Source organism: Pipistrellus hanaki (assembly GCF_964339955.1).
Source record: "Pipistrellus hanaki genome assembly, chromosome: 14".
Lineage (NCBI taxonomy): Eukaryota > Metazoa > Chordata > Mammalia > Chiroptera > Vespertilionidae > Pipistrellus > Pipistrellus hanaki.
In genome coordinates this window covers 11821315-11841451 of record NC_140516.1, presented here as the reverse complement: position 1 = coordinate 11841451, position 20137 = coordinate 11821315, and the positions used below count along the sequence as shown (strand labels likewise).

General features: G+C 49.0%; 1 protein-coding gene across 16 annotated transcripts in view; it reads right to left on the bottom strand.

Annotated features, from left to right (window-relative positions):
* Positions 1–20137, bottom strand: part of KCNMA1 (potassium calcium-activated channel subfamily M alpha 1) — a 669950-nt gene that overhangs the window by 214423 nt on the left and 435390 nt on the right. For all 16 annotated transcript variants that reach the window (XR_014796777.1, XM_084903669.1, XM_084903660.1 and 13 more), the window contains exons 6-9: positions 17714–17789; positions 6772–6847; positions 4032–4202; positions 2176–2267 (exon numbers count right to left, since the gene is read on the bottom strand). Coding sequence is in view for 15 of the 16 variants with exons in the window: in XM_084903669.1 (XP_084759795.1) it covers positions 2176–2267; positions 4032–4202; positions 6772–6847; positions 17714–17789 (415 nt within the window). In the remaining variant the exon portion in view is untranslated. The remainder of the gene's footprint in view (positions 1–2175; positions 2268–4031; positions 4203–6771; positions 6848–17713; positions 17790–20137) is intronic.

Genomic DNA, 20137 nt, shown 5'->3' with positions numbered 1-20137 from the left:
CGGATGCAACCAGCGGCCCAGAAACCAGAGCAGCTTGGTGCTCATCTCATTCAGGCTGTGAGGGGAATAGGAGAGCAGGGCTCCATCAGAGGGGAGGTGCAGGCACGGGCCAGTTCCATGAGAAGGTGCCAACTGGCTCCCTCTCAGCCACGGTCCTTTGTGCCTTTGAAAGGAAACGGGTGTCCTGCGGGTAGTTCAAGACAGTGAACCCTGTGGGTCCCGCCTGCTCATCTTCTGAAGGAAGGAGGGGACACCCAGGCGTGGGGTAAGCTGGATCCGCCTCAGAGAGGAGGTCCGCGCATCTAGCGGGACCACCAGGCGAGGAGGAGGCGGTGAGGGTGGAGGGGATACCATGGTGCTGGTTTGATTTTCTTTTAGAAATCAGGATCAGCTAGTTAAGAGTGTACCTGAAAACGAGTGAAAGAAGCCTAGTTCCAGTGCAGGAACTTCTGTAAGAGAGAAGGGGCAAGAGTGATGGAGACATTCCGCATCTAGATCAGGTGGGAGTGACTGGGTGGGCACACAGGTGCAAATGTCCTGAGCGGAATGATAAAGACGTGCGTGTACCTCTTCTCCATGGGAGTTTAAACAAAAAACAAAACCTCAGGAACAAAGCTGAGCTCAAGAAAAGTCCTTTTTAAAAAAGGGACGGATGGTGGCTGCCTGCCCGGCCTCCCTCCAGCAGAGTCCGGAGAGATGGCGGCTGGCAGAGCACAGCGAGCTGAGGGCGGGCCATGTACTCGGAGGAAAATCACTGGTGGGTCACAGACCCACATATTGATAACGTGATGAACACAAGTTGAAAGAGAACCCATGGAGAGAGCATCCATGTATGGAAGGAAAGCCAAACAAGACACTTCGGCCTTAGCATATGGTGTCCTGACTTATCAGAAACATTATTTCTTGCCCATAAGGAATTGCAAGTGAATAATGAGTCCCTGTGAGGATCAGTTCTGTGCCTCCTGTCTAAAGAGAACTGGTGCCCCGGTGGCCATGCCTTATAGTAGGCAAGGTGACCTTGGCCTTCCCTCCCTGAGAATTCCTTGCTGGAGTAAGATCTCACATTACTGCTGCACAGATACCCCATAAAATGGCATCATCTTAGTATGGAGGACCCGAGTGTAACCACCAAGCCAGGTGGTGTGAGGAATGAATGAACATGGTTTACTTGTTAGGGACCAGAACAGAAAATACGGCCCCAGTGATATCTACTGGGTTTATACCTGTTACATCTACTCCTAAATCTAGTCCCAGCCAATATTTTTTAAAAATATATTTTATTGATTTTTTACAGAGAGGAAGAGAGAGGGATAGAGAGCTAGAAACATCAATGAGAGAGAATCATCGATCAGCTGCCTCCTGCATACCCCCCACTGAGGATGTGCCCGTAACCAAGGTACATGCCCTTGACCGGAATTGAACCTGGGACACTTCAGTCCGAAGGCTGACGCTCTATCCACTGAGCCAAACCAGTTTCGGCCCAGCCAATCTTTAGACCTAAAGGCTGAAATATCCAAGTCATTCAAGTTACCTATATAACTTGAGTGAATAAGCACGGTCTGGATTGTACACCTTTCCCCAGCCCACACTGTAAGCCCCTGCAATTTTCCAGATCCCCAAAGCAAATAAAGCCCAGTACATGATGGTCATTAAGACAGTTTTTAGTGTCAATTGAGGATATGTCCTGGCATGGCTCCTCAAGTTGAGGCATGTTCACTCTTAACCCATGTGTGATGGGTCCCACCTTGCACCCCTTCCAGGATAAAGCCATGTCTCTTGGAAAGATGCATGGGGGGAAAGTGGTGAACGAGAACAAGGCTGGTCGGCTGGTCCCAGTGCGACAACCCGGGTAACATCACACCCCACCCAGAGCGGGGCCCTTCCCTCAGAGAGATGCCCGGGCGGTAGGAGAGGGCAGGACTCAGGTGCTGCCACCACAGGGACTCCTGGAAGCCACTCAACCACATCTCTTCTGGTGCCGCCAACTTACTTTCTGCCTCCATGTTTGTTAAAAGTCCCGCCGAATTTATTCCGATTCAGGATGAGAGCGGCAATTTCGGGCACGTAGCGGGCAAACATTGCCTACATGCATGAAACAGAGAAACAAGAGCCAAAAAAAACAATGGCATGCAGAGAGGACCCCGCAGCGGAGGCAGCAGCCCTCTGGATACTTACTTTCTTCCACTAACCGCACTATAGGAGCCCCCGTATTTCTTGCGGTTTCCTATTAACTCTATGATTTCAGGGACGTAGCTGGCAAACATGGCCTGAGGAGGAGATAGGAGACAGAAGAGAGACTAAAAAGACAGGCCCAAGAAAGGGGTGACCTTTTTAGGAGGGGGGATGCTAAGATCTGAAAACACAAAAGGATTAGGACTGCGAAGGTATACACCAATATGCTAGATTATATTTAAAAAAAAAAAAGCATAAAAAGGGTAAGCTCCTGAAAATACACAAAGCAAAACAAACATCAGCCAGCCTAGACAACTAAAAAGATCACAGTTGCTACTGCTATTGCCCAAAAGGCAAATACAAAGAGAAAAACATAAAGGAGACGGGAATAAATAAGTTGACATCTAGCTCTTCTTCCTGAAGAAAAATAAGTAAGGGGGATGCGTGCTGGGGAAAAGACACACTTACACAGACTCACACACACACACACACACACACACACACAAGCACACACACACATACACACACAGGCACGCACACGCATACTCATTACTGCAGGGAAAGACCTTTCTAGCTAAAATCCAAAGGAGAACCAATGCCTATGGATGATTAAAGATAATAAACACCAAAGGAAGATTAAAATAATACAAACTTTTGCATTTAAAAAAATCACTAAAAAGAGCACACAGTAAATTGAGGACATCACATGGGAGGACAGGAGAGCGAGGAGGAACACACATCTGCCATGTTTTGTCCAACAAACAAATGCGCCTGTGGCTGGATAAACCGGACCTCACAGACGCTGTGGGGACACGTGTGTTAATGTACACACACACTCATACATTTACATACATTGTTAAATGTATATGCCTTATGCATACAAAACAGAAAGATGAGTATGCATTGCGTAAATGTGTGCGTGGTGTACATATGTGGAAGCTGTGTGTGAAGTAGGATTTTAATCATTTACCTCACACACAGCAAAAACTGAATCTGAGCCCGGTTCAGTAGTTGAGAGGTCACGGTTTGATACCCAGTCAGGGCGCATGCCCGGGTTGTGGGCTCAATTCCCAGTGGAGGGGGGAAGAGGGGGCGTGCAGGAGGCAACCAATGATTCTCTCTCATCATTAATGTTTCTTCTATCTCTCGCTCCCTCTCCCTTCCTCTCTAAAATAAATAAAAATATTTAAAAAAAAATCAAAGGTACAGTGAGCTGCTTTGAGAGACAAAATGCAGCCACTGCCACTGCATTGCCAAACTTCCCTTGAAAAGGACAACATAACCGGCATTCTGATCTGCATAGAGCAGACAAGCAAACAGTGACACTTTCTGACTTAAAGGGGAAGAAAAAACAGCCCAGGTGCCACTCTTGGTGACATCCTCCTGGACAAGACCAGTGGGCCTCCATCTCCGACATGGGGACCCCATTCTTTTGGGTATGCCCCAGCCACAGTGTTTGTTGGAAGTTTGGGGAGGACTGTCAAGGGGTGGGGAACTCTTGAAACCGCAAACTGTCTATGGAGTCAGTTACCAGGGTCAGAGGACAGCAACTGTCCTTGCATTAGGTCAGATACTGAGTTACATTACTAAGGGACAGACTCTAATAAGTGGGCATCACTTTCTTAAGACAAGTAGGTTTGCTCCTGGCTAAATAACTGACCCTGGCAAGGGCAACACACCTGGATCTCTGGGAAACAAGTTAATACACCAAAGAAATATGTAGAAAAGTCCCCCTCATGCTCGGACTGACTTAGCCTGTTACTAGCAGAAACACACTATCAAAATACACAGCTTTCAGGAATGGGTAATAGAAGATATTAATGACCATAAAAATCAGCATCATAACAAAGAGCTTTTACCAGTCCCCCGAGGATGAAGAAGACCATGAAGAGGCGCCCCAGCGTGGTTTTCGCATAAACATCCCCGTAGCCAACAGTGGACATGGTAACCATGAGCAAGTAGACACATTCCCAGTACGTAAGCTCCTGGTGGTTTTGGAAATTTTCCCATGGGTCCCCTGAATTCTCCACCTAGAGAAAGGTGCAGGGGAGAAGAGGGGAATATTATGCTAGAGATAGATATCCTATATAGTAAAAGCCTAATATGCTAAGTATCTGATCGTCCATTCAACCAATTAAAGCACAATATGCTAATGATATGATATGCTAAGGCCACTCAACTGCTCACTATGGTGTACACTAACCACCAGGGGGTTGACAGTTGACTGGTTGACCAGTTGATATGACATCAAAACTGACCACCAGAGGGCAGATGCCCCAACTGGTAGGTTAGCTGGCTGCAGGGGTCCAGCTGATCAGCCTGAGCAAGATGGGCTGGACATGCCCTGGAGCCCTCCTTTGGTCCCTCCCCAGTTGGCCAACCTCCTCCCACATCCCTCCCCAGCCCTGACTGTGCACCAGTGGGGACCCTCAGCCTGGCCTGCACCCTCTCGCAATCCAGGCTGAGGAATCCCCCACTAGCCCCCTAATGCACAAATTTTGTGCACCGGCCTCGTGTGTGTGTGTGTGTGTGTGTGTGTGTGTGTGTGTGTGTGTGTGTATAGATAGATAGATAGATAGATAGATAGATAGATAGATAATAAGCCAGGCACACAAAAGTTCCAGCAGGATGTTTTGGAGGGGCGGTCCCTCAATCCCAATGTTGGCTGCCTGGACTGGGTTCTGTGAGGGGCAACTGAGCAGAGAGCAGGGAGTGGCAGGAACACAATCATGCACCAGAAGTAAATGGCCCTGGTCTGTTTTCCCTTCATTGTTGAAGATCTGACACCAGCTGCATATTAGGGCCTTGCTCTGACCTCGCTTTATGGCATTCCCATTAAGGAAGGGGCCAGAGAGCCCTGCCCTGCCCTTTCTCAGCAAGTGCCTGCTCCGTCTCCCAGCGCCCCACTCACAGGCTCCCAAAGAAAGCCTAGCGCCTCCCGCAGAGGGTTCCTCCTTCCATCATCCAGATCTCAAGCCCAAACCCCCAGCAGCATCTCCTGGGGTCTGGCTCGGCTCCCTGCTTTGCAGATCCTCAGCACTGGCTCCACCCTGAGAACCGCAGGCTGTTCCTCGGAGCACGAAAGGAGGCCCATGAGAACAGTTTGCTTTTGCAGGACTCTTTAGGCCTAGGGAGCCAACATTTTCTGCAAAAAGCCAGAGAGTAAATAAATGCTTTTAGCCTTGCGGGCCATGCGGTGTCTGATCTCTGTAGGGACAACTCGGCTCTGTATTGGTGGGTGAAATAGGGAGTGGGTCAGGTTTGGAGGCCTGTGGCCCAGGCTGCAGTGTGCCCGTCTCTGCTTTAAATGTCACAAACACTTTCAGTCCTCTCATCACAGCTGATCTGCAAACAAAGCCACGAGGCGGGCAGGAGAGGTATTGCAGATACTCTCAGGAGAGAGGGAGAGACAGCGGCTGGTTCTCCCTGGCCAGTATCTGTGATCCCTCAGTGTGGCCAGTGTGAGGGCAGGCCCCAGGCCCACAGGCCCACAGGCCCCAGACCTCCACCTCTGCCTCTCCAGAAAGCTCCCAGAACCTGCCTGGTCCACACATCACCTGTCCTCAGCTCACACATCGCCTGTCCTCAGTTCACCATCACCTGTCCTCAGCTCACCATCAACCATCCTAAGAGCATACACCCGTTCTCAGCGTGCCCTTTCTATGGAAGGTCCTGGTGCTGCTCACAGCAGCCAGGTGAGGTCACTGGCTATGGAAAATGACTAACCCTCCCTATCTGAGATGCAGAATTAGGGTGATCATCAAAGGGTGATTTCAGCCAAGAATCCCAACCGCATAAAAAAGTAGGTGGGGAACCTTCAGATCTAGTGACTGAATGAGAGCCTGGCTTCCCTTGGGCTGTGCTCCATGGGGGGGAAAATCACGCAAGTCCCTATGGTAGGCAGTCAAATGCCAGCTTCCACCCCTGAGGCAGAGAGGGCAGCCCCTACTCAAAGCTTCAGAGCCAGATAAGGTTCTCTCAGGGGTAACAGTTTGCCTTTGTCTCAAAGAGGCTCCCTACAATGGCTGTGTTCCCTACAAGCAGGAAAAGTCTGCCCTGAGGAGGTGAGAACAGCTTCACTTCTAATACAAGGCTTTTATAGAATCACTCATCCAGAAGAATTCACATTTTTTTGAGATTCAGAATAACTTGACAACTTATTAGGCAAGAGAATCAAAGGTGGCTTTTTGGAAAGGGGAAGAGAGAAGAAATGGAGGGATCTGAATGTGTTGTTTACAAAGATGTGGGGCAAACTTCCAACCTTGTCCCCAAGATATTTTCAGGCTTTTTGCTGAGGGAGCATTGCCATCTTGTGGCTCATTGTGGGTATTGCAGACGGAGTGAAACTACCGAAGTCCCAGGGCACAACTTGGGAGCTGGAAAAAGCAGGATACTAGTGCAAACTTTGCTCACCACTGGAACCAGTTTGGGGTAAAGGGTTGGAAACCCAGACAACGATGCAGTTGCTTCTTCTTTTCTTACGCTGGATGGCTGGGCTTCAGCTTCTCCACAGTGAGAAACAATGCAGGTAACAAAAAGACTCAGAGGCTTGTTCCAGGAAAGCCAGAGCTAAGGCATCTAATCTGCGAGGTTACTTACCAAATGGATGAACCCGGCTGCGGTGAGCCACGTGCTGATAAAGATGGAGAGCAGATTCACCAGCTTGATAGAATTACTGTGCGGAGACAACAAGCAAAACCCCAGGTTACAACAGAGGTTCCTGCTGGGGCTGCCTCTTCAGAGGACAGGAAGCTCACCCCAGGCTCCCAGTGCTCCCCTCACTCCCAGGGGAATGTCTCGGAGGTGGCATAAATGGGCCAGGCCAGAGCCTGTAGGAAGGTCACATCAGGGCTACTGAAAGGTGCCCCTAAATTAGCCCTCCAATTGTACTTAAGTTTTTTTTTTTTGTGTGTGTGTGTGTGTGTGTGTGTGTGTTTTAGTTATTGTTAACTTTTATTTTGAAAGGCTTTCAATCAAAAGGAATAATCACAGAACAGTATAACGAGCCTTGTATGTCCTTCACCTAGATTGACTAATTAAGATTTTGTCACATCATTTGCTTTTCTTTCTTCTTTCTTTCTTCCTTTTCTTTCATCTATCTATCATCTATCTATTTTATTATTTTATTTTATATTTTTTATTTTTTATTGATTTTTTACAGGGAGGAAGAGAGAGGGACAGAGAGTTAGAAACACTGATGAGAGAGAATCATCGATCAGCTGCCTCTTGCATCACCCCCACTGGGGATGTGCCCACAACCAAGGTACATGCCCTTGACCGGAATCGAACCCGGGACCTTTCAGTCCGCAGGCTGACGCTCTATCCACTGAGCCAAACCGGTCTCGGCTATTATTTTATTTTTTGACTGAACCACTTACAAGTAGACTATAGACATCATGATTCAACCCCCTAAGTCCTTCAGCATTCAACAGCCAAGATGGACATTGTGCAGCCCAATCCCAATATAACAGCCATGCCTCGGGGAGTTAACAGGAAGTCCTAAGGTCCTGGAATACGTGCTCCCTGTTTCAGTTTCCCCATGTATATGTTTGCATTTTTTTTTTCACCCTGATCCAGGAACTAGCCAAGATTCATGCGTTGTGTTTGGTTAATATGTTGCTTTAATCCAGGGGTCAGGAAAGTTTCTGTAAAAGGTCAGGCAGTGAATACCTTGGGCGTTGCGGGTCACAGAGTCCCCGTGACAACTCCTCAGAGTTGCACAGTAGGATTAGAGCAGCCTGAAGTTCACTGAAAGGAACGGATGCAGATGGGTGCCAATAAAACTTTATTTACAAAGCTGGCATGGGCTGCCATGGGCTATATAATTTGCTAATCCCTGCTTTATCCTTCTTTCACTTATAATCTACTTCCTTTTTTGTTTGTTTTTACTGACATTTAATTTCCATGTACCAGTTCAGCTTTCTTATAGAACGCCCCATATTGTGGATTTGTCTGATTGGTTCTCATGATTAGATCCCGTTTTAGTTCTTCTGTTAAGACTATTTGCCTCCGATGGCATCACATCAGGAAATCCCAACTCAGTCACACAGGTGTAGTCACTTGGTTACCATGGGAATGTCAGATCTCTCCAGGAAAGGTGCCCTTTGTAATTCATCTGCAATCTATGCCCTGAGACTCAGACCATATGAATATCCTGCTCCCCAACAACCTTATATCTAACTACCTGTGTTTCCCCGAAAATAAGACATCCTCTGAAAATAAGACCTAGCGCAACTTTGGGAGAAAAAATTAATATAAGACACTGTCTTATTTTCAAGGAAACAGGGTAAAAGCCTAGGGCCAAAATCCTTGCACTAATGGGGTCCCTAGCAGTTAGTTGCTGCTGGCCAGGGCCTCCCTCCCTTCCCCCTGGCCAGCCCCACTCCCTGGTCAAACTCCCAGACAAACTCCTGGTGGAGGGAACAATTTGCATACTACGCTTTTATTATGTAGGATAATGTCAGCACTCACCTGTGTTCCCTGAGTGAGTCAACTGGAACCTACTACATTTTAAGCTCCCTGAGAGGAGCCTTATCTGTCTGGGTCCCAGGAGCAGAATCCCTGGCACACAGTAGGGCTTCTATGACTATGTACTGAGTGAACTGGTCTCTTCCTCTGCCATCTCTACCCCATTAAGCTTAAGAGTCATCCTGTCCACTCTCACTGGAAAAGAGCTTCTCGGATGCTCCTGCCAGCAGGCCGCTTCCTGCCCACAGGCTCCCCGCTAAGTGAAATGCTGCGCCCCAGCTCTGTCCTCCCATCTCCAGTACCATCCGAGGCTCCAGGCTCTTCCTCCACACTCTGCCTTCCCGCTCACTGTGGCTGTTTATTACTTGGTAGGAACGTCCTCTCTCTCTCAAGGGGAACCATTTAAATTCTAAGTGTTTAAGATCCTAGTAACAGAAAAGGCTAACACTTTTCTATTATGCACCCTGCCATTCTAAGTGTTTCACATATATTAACTCATCTAATCTTCCTAATGACTTTACAAGGTCATCCAGCAGTCAAGAAACTGACCCAGGTTCACACAGCAAGCAGCAGAGTTGGAATCCGGACCCAGGCCACTTGGCTGCAGGGTCTGCCCTCTCGGCCACACACTACAGAGCACCAGTCACCTTAGAAAGCCTCCCAGATTGCTAACAAAACTGTGCTGCACCCACACTCTGAGCACAGGAGATGCATAAGGGTCGGTGAGTCCTGCCCCATGGGGGAGTCTGTCTCAACATATCGATTAACCTCTAGACCTGTCACAGAAAAGGATGGAGAGGACAATTCTGGCTACCACATCTCTCCTGGGGCCCCACGTGGGGATGTTGATGGGGGCTGTGGCCCATGAGGTAGCCAGGGTTACAGGAGGAGCCCGCCTTGGAGGTCAGTGCCAGGATGGGCATGATGCCAGTGCCCAGCTTTCCTTTTCCTTCCACCTCTTTCCTTTTACATAACTGAGCAGAGGATCATGGTCTTAATTTTCTAGAGTTGGTTCTGACAGTTCAGGAAAAAGAATGAGCATATATTTTTCACTTTTGTGGGCAAGACTGATCTTTGAAGTATGTACGACAACTTCCTTATGGTTCAAAACCAGACTAGAAAAACAACAAAGCACACTCTATCTTTCTTCGTCATTTCCAGCTTGCCGGATCACAATAATGGCATACCATAATGGCCAACTTTTATGGAGTCATTATTATGTGCTAGGCACTGTGGTGAGCTCTTCATTTTCTTCAGAGTTTTCCATCTATACAGGGTTTCCCTTGGATGCTATCACTGTGCCACTACGTAATGAAACTGAGGCTGGTGAGTAAGCAGCTTCTTGAGGAAATACGGTAGTAAGTGGTGGGGGCAGTATTCAAACCCAGGACTGCCTGACCCAGAGCTGCTGACCTAAGCACCTTGGAGGGGCAGTGCAGAGCGTGCCCGTGGACCTCTTTCCTTGATGCTTTGCTTACCCCACATCTCTTCCTTGAGGGAAGCCCTGTGGATGGGCTGGGTGTCAATCAAAGGCCTCCACATGTTCCTCCACTTGAGTGGCCTGAGCCAGGCTGACCAATGGAGGCACTCCCAGCTCTAAGAGCCATGAGGTAGAGACTATTAGAAGCAGTTTTCAGAAGCTAAGCAGGGGAAAGAAACCTTGCTCCTGAGACGTGGGTATGCTCTAGCGGCCACCTGCCCTGAGCAAAGCCTGTCTTGGAATGAAATCTGAAAGACATGGAGATAGAGACAGAACCCTGACAAGAGCAACTGAACCCCTGAATCTGACATGCCCAGTTCCCTCTTGGACCCACTGTCAGTCAAGGCTAGTGTGAGGTGGACTCTGTCACTTGCAGCTAAAAGCCATGTGCCTACAATAGAAGGGTCGATATCCAAAATGCTCTTAGAAAACCCAAAACCAGGTCTGGGACTGTCCATCTGTGGAAAGAGGGTGGATCCTGCACCACCCACTAGTGTGCTAACCAGTTAATCCCGTGGCCCTGGAAGTTCTGCTATGAGTCTAGCACAGATCTGCCAAATCCTGGCCTTCATCCCCTTTTCCAGACACTAGCTGCCAGGGCTCATGCCTCGCCTCTAAGTAGCTGTGAAGGAAGACCCCCCAACCGGCCCTCACAATGTGTAAAATCTCCCTTCTAAGCCTCTCCCTTGGGCTGGCAGATACTGCAGCTCCTGCCTTTTGTTCCCTAGAGCAGCCAGCCAGCTTCCTCACTGGCCTTGCAGAGGCTTCTTGCTGTGGAAGAACTGCCACCCCGCCCAGATATCTGCAGAGTGGAAAGAAGGCACCCACCCAGTGAGCAATAGCAGGGGTGGCAACCCCGGCAACCAGCGTGCTGAGCACACTGCAGCGAAGTCACACCTCAGCCTGTCCCCAGTCCACTTCTCTACAGGAAGCCAAACCAGACAGAACGCTCCTGCCTCTGCCTGGTGAGCCCATAGGGTGCACTCCCACGGTGGAAAGTGAGAATCCTGTGAACAGGTAGCCAGTGGCACAGGGAGAGATCTCAGGGAAGCAGGTATAGTGCATTTTCTCAGAGGATAACTAAACACCATGTTGATGCACATAGACCCCGGGGCCAGAACAAAGCAGTGTCCCACCAACAACCGTGTAGAGTAGGGGTGTCGAACTCAATCAGAGAAGGGGCCAAAATCTAAAATCCAGCCTAAATCGAGGGCCGAATGGTTTACTGAACAGTCATAAACTGACAATGTCATAAACTGACAGCGGAGTGCAGTGATGACAGCGCGGTGCGGGCCACATTGCAAGGCCTGGCGGGCTGGATTTGGCCCGTGGGCCTTGTGTTTGACACATGTGGTGTAGAGCCTCTTGAGATATTAAAACTCTTGGAGTCTCTGAGCCTTTTGGTGCTTTGGGGGGAAAAAAACCAAAAACCTAAATATGGTGATAATCCATCTTTAAATGATTAGTCACTGCAATATTAATACTGCTTCAGGGGGCTGTTGCTGTGCATAGAACATTTCATCCTTGTTGCTGAGAGAGTCCGTATTCAGCACTGAAATCTGATTCCTTTTAGTATCAGCATCATTACAGATCCCCAGTCTTAGGGATTTGTTTTCCAAATGAAACTCCAAGGCCAGGCACACAGGGCTCCTTGGAAAAGTGGGGAGGGGAGGTAGCAGAGATGGGGCTGTGTGCCCTGCATGGCCAAAGAGGCCACTGGAGGTAGTCACAGGCTTCATGGTCAAGCCCCCGGCTCTGAACCAAGCATGGAGTTCCCAATGGTTAGAACAGCTGGCACTTTTCAGATCCCAGCCCACTTCCATGCCTTGAGGGAGGAATGGATTGCGATCTTATTATGAGAACCTGACTCATCTGAGGAAAATCGGTTTCTGGGTTTTCCACCATCATTTCTGGGTCTCTCCAGGTCTCAGGAGTAACTAGAGAAATTCACACGGGAAATGCAGCACATCACCAAGGGCAGGCACGAGACCTCTCTGCTCATGTGATCAGTATATCTGGTCCTCTTTGCCCTCAGTGTATGTAACAAGAGGTGTTTTGATTGACACTGAAAATGTCACCCAGTCTCCAAAAAAAAGTGCAGATTTGTCCCTGCTCTGCCCATCCACTATCTCCTGCTCCCTTTCTGGCTGAGGGCGCCAATGCCCTTATTGTGTCTTATTGTGACCTGTGCTGCCAAATGTAAGATACCGCCCTTGAAAGTGCACCGGGCAGCACCAGTCACATGAATGCTCTGAACATGGAACGATGCAAAATCAAGTCTGCCCTTCTACCCCTTCAGCATCTCCAGCTCCCTCCTCTACTCTGCCCGGCTCGCACAGCCTAAGGGCATTCCCTAACACTCTTGCCTGGACAACTGCTCCCAGACTGGTCTCATCCTCTGTGGCCTTAGACGCTCCAAACCCTCTCTTTACACAGTTGGTGCAATAGTGGGTCTTCCTAAAACGTAACTCTGATCACATTCTGCTTCTGCTGACGACCATTCAACCACTCTCTCTGCCCTCTGAGTCAAATCCATGACGTTTGCAATTTGGCCTCTACCTGCACAACCGTTAGACACCCTATGGGGTACTCTTTTTTAAGCACTTAACTTTGGAGCTATTTCTGAGGTTATATATGTAGTACAGTACTTTCAGTTCTCAAAATATCCCCCTGATGTGTTTTGAGGTAAAAGATGGTACATGTATATCATGGAATTCTAAGTGCAAAAGAAAAGCGATATGGTAGAATATTAGTACGTAATGTTACCGCAACCATTGGTGGTATTGGGAAATTTTACTTTATCCTTTATGCTTTTCTATATTGTTGAGATATTTACAATAAGCATATATTACTTAGAGAAAACAGGCAGTTTTCCTTTTAAAAGTTGCTAGGTAGCCCTGGTCAGGTAGCTCAGTAGGTTAGAGCATCAACTCCAAGGTTGCAGGATTGATCCCCAGTCATGGCACACAGAAGAAACCAATGAATGCCTAATTAAATGGAACAATAAATCAATGTCTCTCTCTGTGGGTGTGTCTTTCTCACTCTCACTCTCGCCCTTTCTTGCTCCCTCCCTCTAAAAAAAGAATTGCTAGTCAACCCATGGTGTATGTTGTGCATTCTCTCTCTCTCTCTCTCTCTCTCTCTCTCTCTCTATATATATATATATATATATATATATATATTTCAGAGAGGAAAAGAGAGGGAGAGATAAAGACATCAATGATGAGAGAACCACTGGTCACCTGCCTCCTGGAGGCCCCCGACTAGGGATCAAGTCTTCAACCCGGGCATGTGCCCTTGCCAGGAATTGAACCTGGAACCTTTCAGTCCACAGGCAGATGTTACATCCACTGAGCCAAACCAGCTAGGGCAAGTATGTTCTGTCTTTAGACAGTTCCTTACCTGCACTGGACTAGGTTCCCTTGCCAGCCACCATCTACATACTGTCCCAGGGGAAGTTCCTGAAATGGGCTGGCTGCACTTTCCTCATCTGTCACTACCTACATCACAGGGCTGTGGAGCTTTTGGGGAGTGTGTGAATATTAAATAACGTGCTGTGTTTCAAAGGTATCGGGCTGTTTTTAAAGTGTCTAAAGTGTCTCTGTTCTCCCATGCTTCCTCCCATCTCTCCCTTCCCTCGCCCCAGGCTGAGCTCTGAGCACTGCTCCTGGGTGTGGGGAGAGCTGCAGGAGAGCCCATGAGAGGACCTGGCCACCCAGGACAAAGGCCTTTTTACGCTGAGTACACGGTCATTTGCAAGGCTAGGTCCTCGGCTGACCTCATTCATCTGCCAGTTACGCCTGACTACACTGGACCCACCCAGCTGACCAGAGCATCATCAGAAATCTTTAAAAAGTGATCGTTATTTTGAGCCACTGAGTTTTTTGTTGTTGTTGTTGTTGTTGTTTTTAAATATATGTTATTGATTTTTTTACAGAGAGGAAGGGAGAGAGAGAGAGAGAGCTAGAAACGTCGATGAGAGAAACATCGACCAGCTGCCTCTTGCACACCCCCTACCGGGGATGTGCCCGCAACCAATGTACATGCCCTTGACAGGAATCGAACCTGGGACCTTTCAGTCTGCAGACCGACTTGAGCCACTGAGTTTTAAGGTTACTTATCACTGGGCGACAAATAACAGATATGAGACATCTGGGTTTTTTAAATAAATAATTTTCCCCATCATGTCTACCGCATGAGTGATAAATTAACTTAAGATACTTACATAGTTTTGTTTTGTTTTAAATATAACCTTTGAAAATGCATTTTGCATAAATGTTTGTTGTTGGTGTACAGAATGCAATTGATTTGGGGATTTTGAACCTTACTACATCTGTTAAGTCTGACAATTTGTCTGGATTTTCTCTTGGGTTTCCTCTGGAGAAAATCATTATTTGCAATGTGATCTGTGTGCTAGTGGTCAATATCTACTGCATTAGCTGAGGTGCGGGTGGCAGCTTACTGAGTTCTCACCGCAGAGTCGGTGCCCTCTGGCCGGTCCGGACTGCAATACAGACTCCCCGTGCCCCTCAATAGGCCCGTTCAGTTCCGGGGCATGTGGGGTTCCCCTATGAGCTGGCAGTTTGGGTAAGGACCCTGATCTGTCACGCTACTGATCTCTTCTTTCATCTGTTCTTTGTCTGCCATCCTGTTCACTCTGGTTTCCTTCTGCTACCCTCTTAATCCTCCCCATCCACCCCCTCTCTTCCTGCCCCACCCCCACACTAATTCTCTGCCCTGTTTCTTCCAGTTCTGGGCCAAGCAAGGCACCCAAAGGACAGAAAATGAAACTGCAATTTCAAGTCATCACTTCCAATCACACTTGCGAAGTCCCCATCCCCACCTAATGCCACAGACCGGCAGAGACTTAGCAGCAGAGGAAGCCAGACCAAACCCCCCTAAAGATGACTATGGGCCTCCCCACTGTGGGAAGGTCCCCATGAACTCAGCAGAGTGCAGAGGTTTCACCAGAAACGCCCACAGCCCTACAAAAACCAAGGCGTCCCTTCTGTGTGAGATCTGCGCTTGGGGTGCACAGAAGCAAGGAGCCAGGTCAGCCGGGCACCCGGAGAATAGGCCCAGAGGGCCATTCTGAGTCCCCAGAGTTCTAACAATTTCATGAAGTTTTAGCCTGAGCCTGGTGGCCTGGCACTGGCTGCCCCCCTAATCTCTGCTTTCCTTGTCTCCACCACAGAACCCCAGTCTCGGGAGCAGAAATCCCTCCATGTCACCCCAAGGGCCATGTTCTCCCACCTGCTTGCTTCCTGCAGCTTCCTGGCTGGAAGCCAGTCCCTCCCTCCCTTACACTCCCCCTCACCCTCCTCTCCAGTGGCCCCAGAATGGCTTTCTGTAAAGCTTACCTACCTAGACAGGCCCTTGCCTTGAAAAGATACGTGCCTGCCCCACACTCATGCTCAGCCCAGCTTTCCTGCCCTGAGCACCCACCACACCACCAGTGGCCGGGCCAGCTTCCCTCCCCACGGAGCTCTCTGGCCCAGGACGCCAGCCTCACCCTACCTGCGGCAGGCACAGACGGCGTTCGAGTCAGGCTTGAAGGGACTCTGTCACCTGCCTGTGACCAACGCAACAGGAACTGGCACAATCCAAGCTGTGGGGTTGTGATGGCAAGTGCCCCTGACTCTAAGGGTTTCACTCAGTGGGAAGTGAGGGTGCAGGTCTGGGAAACATGCTTTGGGTTCAGGGTGGCCGACCCCCCAGCAACCTGCCACCTCATAACGCCGGCCTGGGGCCGCTCTGTCCTGATCTATAGTCACCTCTCACCCCAGCCACTGTCTCACTTTCTCCCTGGGCACCAGGAGAATGGACCGCCCGCACTGGAGGGTTATCAGCTGACTGTTCACCAGAGATCCCAACCCCGTGGCCTACAGCCAAAGGAAAGGAGTCTGCCCTAGGGATGGGAAATTGGGGACCAGGGTCTCTGGGCAGGAGATATTTTATTCAGATGGCTCATCAGTCCTCCACGTCCAGAAAAGGAGCCGCTACTACAAGGATGGTGAGAGCACCACCCTCCCCACGGTGCGATACCCCTTGGGGGAATGACACCATCTCAAAATGCTGGTGTCAGAGGGTTAACACTGCCAACGGATGAGGTGGTTGTGAGACAGGAGAGGAGACACTGTGCCAGGTTAGAATGTGGGTGGCTCCATCCAGCACTGCTCCCTCTAGGAGAAGCAGCCCTCTCCACAGACAGCCCCTGTGATCAGTCAGCACCAACTCCCCCGATGGGAGGCCAGTGGAGCAAGCCCAGTGTAAGCGCACAGGGGGGACTGCTGGAGAGGTTCATAATTTCGACTATAAGAGCCGTTAGTGTCCACTGCATAGAAGAGCCAGGAGAAGGTGGAAATGAGGTTTATTGTTCCACCGAGGAATTAGGACAATGGGCAATATTCACTCTAAGTCAGCAATGTTCCATCCTCTTCCCTAGAGGGCGGGTGTGGGGTATGAAGTGGAGGACGGTGGGGCGCACTGTAGGAGACTTCTAAGGCATTAGGTCAGATGCTCACTCTGGCTCGGCTGAGAGGAAGTGGGCTGACCTCGCATTTCCACAGATGAGTGTGGAGGGAGGGGAATCAGTGTGGACTTGAACCAAAGTAAACAAACAAAGCCCACGGAGACCCAAAGAAGAAAGCCAGCGGCCCGGCACCTTTGTTGGACGTGACAGACTGGGGAAGCGGAGACCCAGAACACGGCGCCAAACCCGAGGCCTCCCAAAGGCAGGTGCGTTCATCACACATCACAGAGGGGCCCTGTGTCTAATCGTTCATCAAACACGTTATGAGGAAATGGAACATTGGCAGCGAGCTTCTTAAAGTGTAATTTCCTCTAAGAAATTTACGGCCTGCACTTACTCCCCATTAGACTACGTCTCACTTCTTTTATCCGTTTATTCATCAAGACAGCCCTGGGCTCAGGCCAGCCCTGGGAACGGGCAGGTCACCGGGGCAGGGACCTCAGGGGATGTTTCCTCCTGGCTCAGTGGAGTTTTCCAGATCATGACGGGAACAGCCGCTGTGCGTTTTGCAGGAGGTGTTCAGGTATTTCCCAAAAGGCAATTCACAGCGCCAGCCCCAGGGGCTACGCTGGCTATAAAATGAACATCTGAAATGTACTTGGAAATGAAATGATTTTCTGTTTGCCATATGAGGTTTGCGATTGCCTCTCCACAAGCAGTGCTTCTATTGCTTTTACGGCCAGGTTCAGTGTCTTATGTAGGTGATGTAATAAAGGGGTGATTGAGAGCCGGGAGCGAGGACTTCCGAATCAATGAGCAGATGCATCTCTCACCTGCTACGCCCCTCTCCCCAGGACGCTGGGCTCATTTCCTGATTTCCAAGTCACCAGCGAAGTCCCAAAAACTGGGGACACAGGCACAGCTGTTCCTCTCTTTACCACGGAGTCCCCGGACCTGCCGGAGAGAGCACCCCAATCCCTACTCTGGGCTTTCCCCAGATCTCTGGGGCACGTCACTCTTGCTGTGAATAATGGAACTTCAAGGTTATCCTGATGAAATGGAAACACACCTGATAGTTACGACTTCCCTTTGGGGACTGGAAGGAGCAAAGAACATCTTACCTTGTCTTAAGGATATTCAGAAACTGCAAAATTTCTGAAAACTGGATCAGTCTGAGAGCTCTCAAAAATCTCAAACCTGGAAAGAGAAAGGAAACAGAGACATATTATTTTCAGTGGGTGGTGATGTTCGCACCGTGTGATTTACAGCTGTCAAGGGTGAAGGGAGATGAAGTCCTTGCAGAAGGACTGCCTGTACTTTGGACATAGTCCTTCCTGCCGATTCTTCCCTGGTTTAATCTCAGCAGCTGAACTGACTTTTAACGGAAGCTGTTTGGAGCCACTGCGAAGGAAGGCCCGGCGGGGAGAGCCCCTTTAAGGAGGTCTCTCACGTGTCCATCGGAGGCAGCGTTTTAAAGTTACCTTGTTGCCTGAGAGGATTTTGTCTCTGAAAATGACTGGGAATAGCTCACCATAACCCTCGGAACCCTGATGCTAAGAGAAAATTGGGAACAAATCTGATAACCTGATGTCTTTGATGGATTTCTAAAGTCTTCTTCCTGATAAAATGAAGAGGGCTGCCCACTGCATTGTCTGTTTTCTAAGCTCGCACACCTCATAACTCCAGGAATCAAAAGTCTATAATTCCACTTCTACCAAGTGTCATGATAAACCTTCCTCCTTTCTAAATCAGCAACCTTTCTTGGATGGAGAAAGAGCCAGCGTTTCCAGGTGGCAGAAGAGAGAGGAGACAGGGGGGAGAAATACAACCAAGGATTAGAGAAAATTCAAATGACTGTTGTGTTCTGCTGGCCAAGGGTGAATGTATATTTCCACTGAGATCAGACTTGTGAGTCTGAAACATTCTGTGTCCCTGATGGGTTTTAATGCTTGGCCTACGTGCAAGAGACTGGCTTACTGAGGGCCAAGGGTTTGAGACACTTTCAAGGTCACATCCTCTCCCAAGGGGTTTTCTGTAGCAGATTTTCCCAAAGCATTTGATTCAGTGTCTTGAAGTGCTGTGGGCTGCTGAGCGCTGAGTGAGCTAAGTTGTTGACAGTGGGAGGCTTTTTCTGCCCCATATGGGAGGCAGTAAGGGGGGAACTAATGCACAGTGATGGGAAGGAGTGGTAGTGAGTCAATAGACACCCAAGATGAACCAAAGAAAGAGGACAGACTGGAAGTTCCCCCTTAAAGCGCCCATTGGGCCCAGTTAGATCACTCCTTATCCAGGCATAAGGTGCCCAGGAAAAGCTCATTTAAAGCCCATGGGCGTGCAGGGGTTCCTACTGCACAAAAGGAAAGAAAGGACAATGGCTCAAAGGGAAATTTTCTCATCTGACTAGGATTCCCCTTCACGAACAAAAGGCTTTTTCAGAAAAAAAATTACCTCCTATTTTAAACTAGAGGCCCAGTGCACAAAATTCGTGCATTAGGGAGGAGGTGCCAGCCTGAACCCTATCCAATCCGGGAGCCCTAAGCCAACAGCCGGACATCCCTCTCACAATCCGGGACTGCTGGCTCCTAACCCTCTGCCTGCCAGCCTGGATGCCCGTCACTGCCTCTCTCCCCCCTGCTGGCCTGGTCGCCCCTCACTGCCCACCCCCCCAGCCTGGTCACCCCGAACTGCCCCCCCTGCCAGCCTGATTCCCCCCGCAGCCTGCTGTCCAGTCATTTGGTCATCCCTCACTAACCCCCCCTGCTGGCCTTGTCACCCCACACAGCCTTTGTTTGGTTGGCCTTTCAGTTGTTTCCTTCGTGACGGCCCCTGGCTTTTTATATATTAGTATGATGTTTATATTGTTTTTTAACAAGAAAGTGCAGTAATGAGAAGGGTGTTGATGAAATGAAAATTTGGGAGCCCAAAGCCAAGTCGGAGCCACACTGATGAAAGGCTGTGGTCACTCTGCTGAGAACTGAGCTCGACGCGGAGGACAAAACTGAGACATCATCCCAGAAACAAGAACAATGGGGACGGGGAGGAAAAACATGCCACTTAAGAAAAGATCAATGGAGAGAAGATCACAGAGATCCAACCTGTGAACAAAATGTGTTCCAGAGGGAAGTGCAGGTGTGATCATCAGTTCAGCCAGGACATAATAAGAACACACTTTCTAGAAATGAAAAAAAATGACGTGGGCTTCAAAGGGAAAACGGGTGGCCAGCTCTTGGAAACCCATGCTATGAAGTATGACTTTGTTTCTTGTAAACATCAAGTATTAAAGTAAAAAATAAAGTGTCAAGGTGGGGAGAGGGTTACCATTAATGCAACTAGAATTGCATTGTGCACTGTAAGCTTCCAATGACACCCAAGCAGCACTCAGAATTTTAGGACTGCATTTGTACATCCAAAAAGTAGTTGTTCAACAATAAAGGCAACAAAAAGATATTTTCAAATACCCAAGGTCTCAGAAAATATAGTTTGTGCAAAAGTATTTTCAAATAAGTTTTCAACCCTTAGTTAGTCAGAATGAGTCGCGGGGGCTG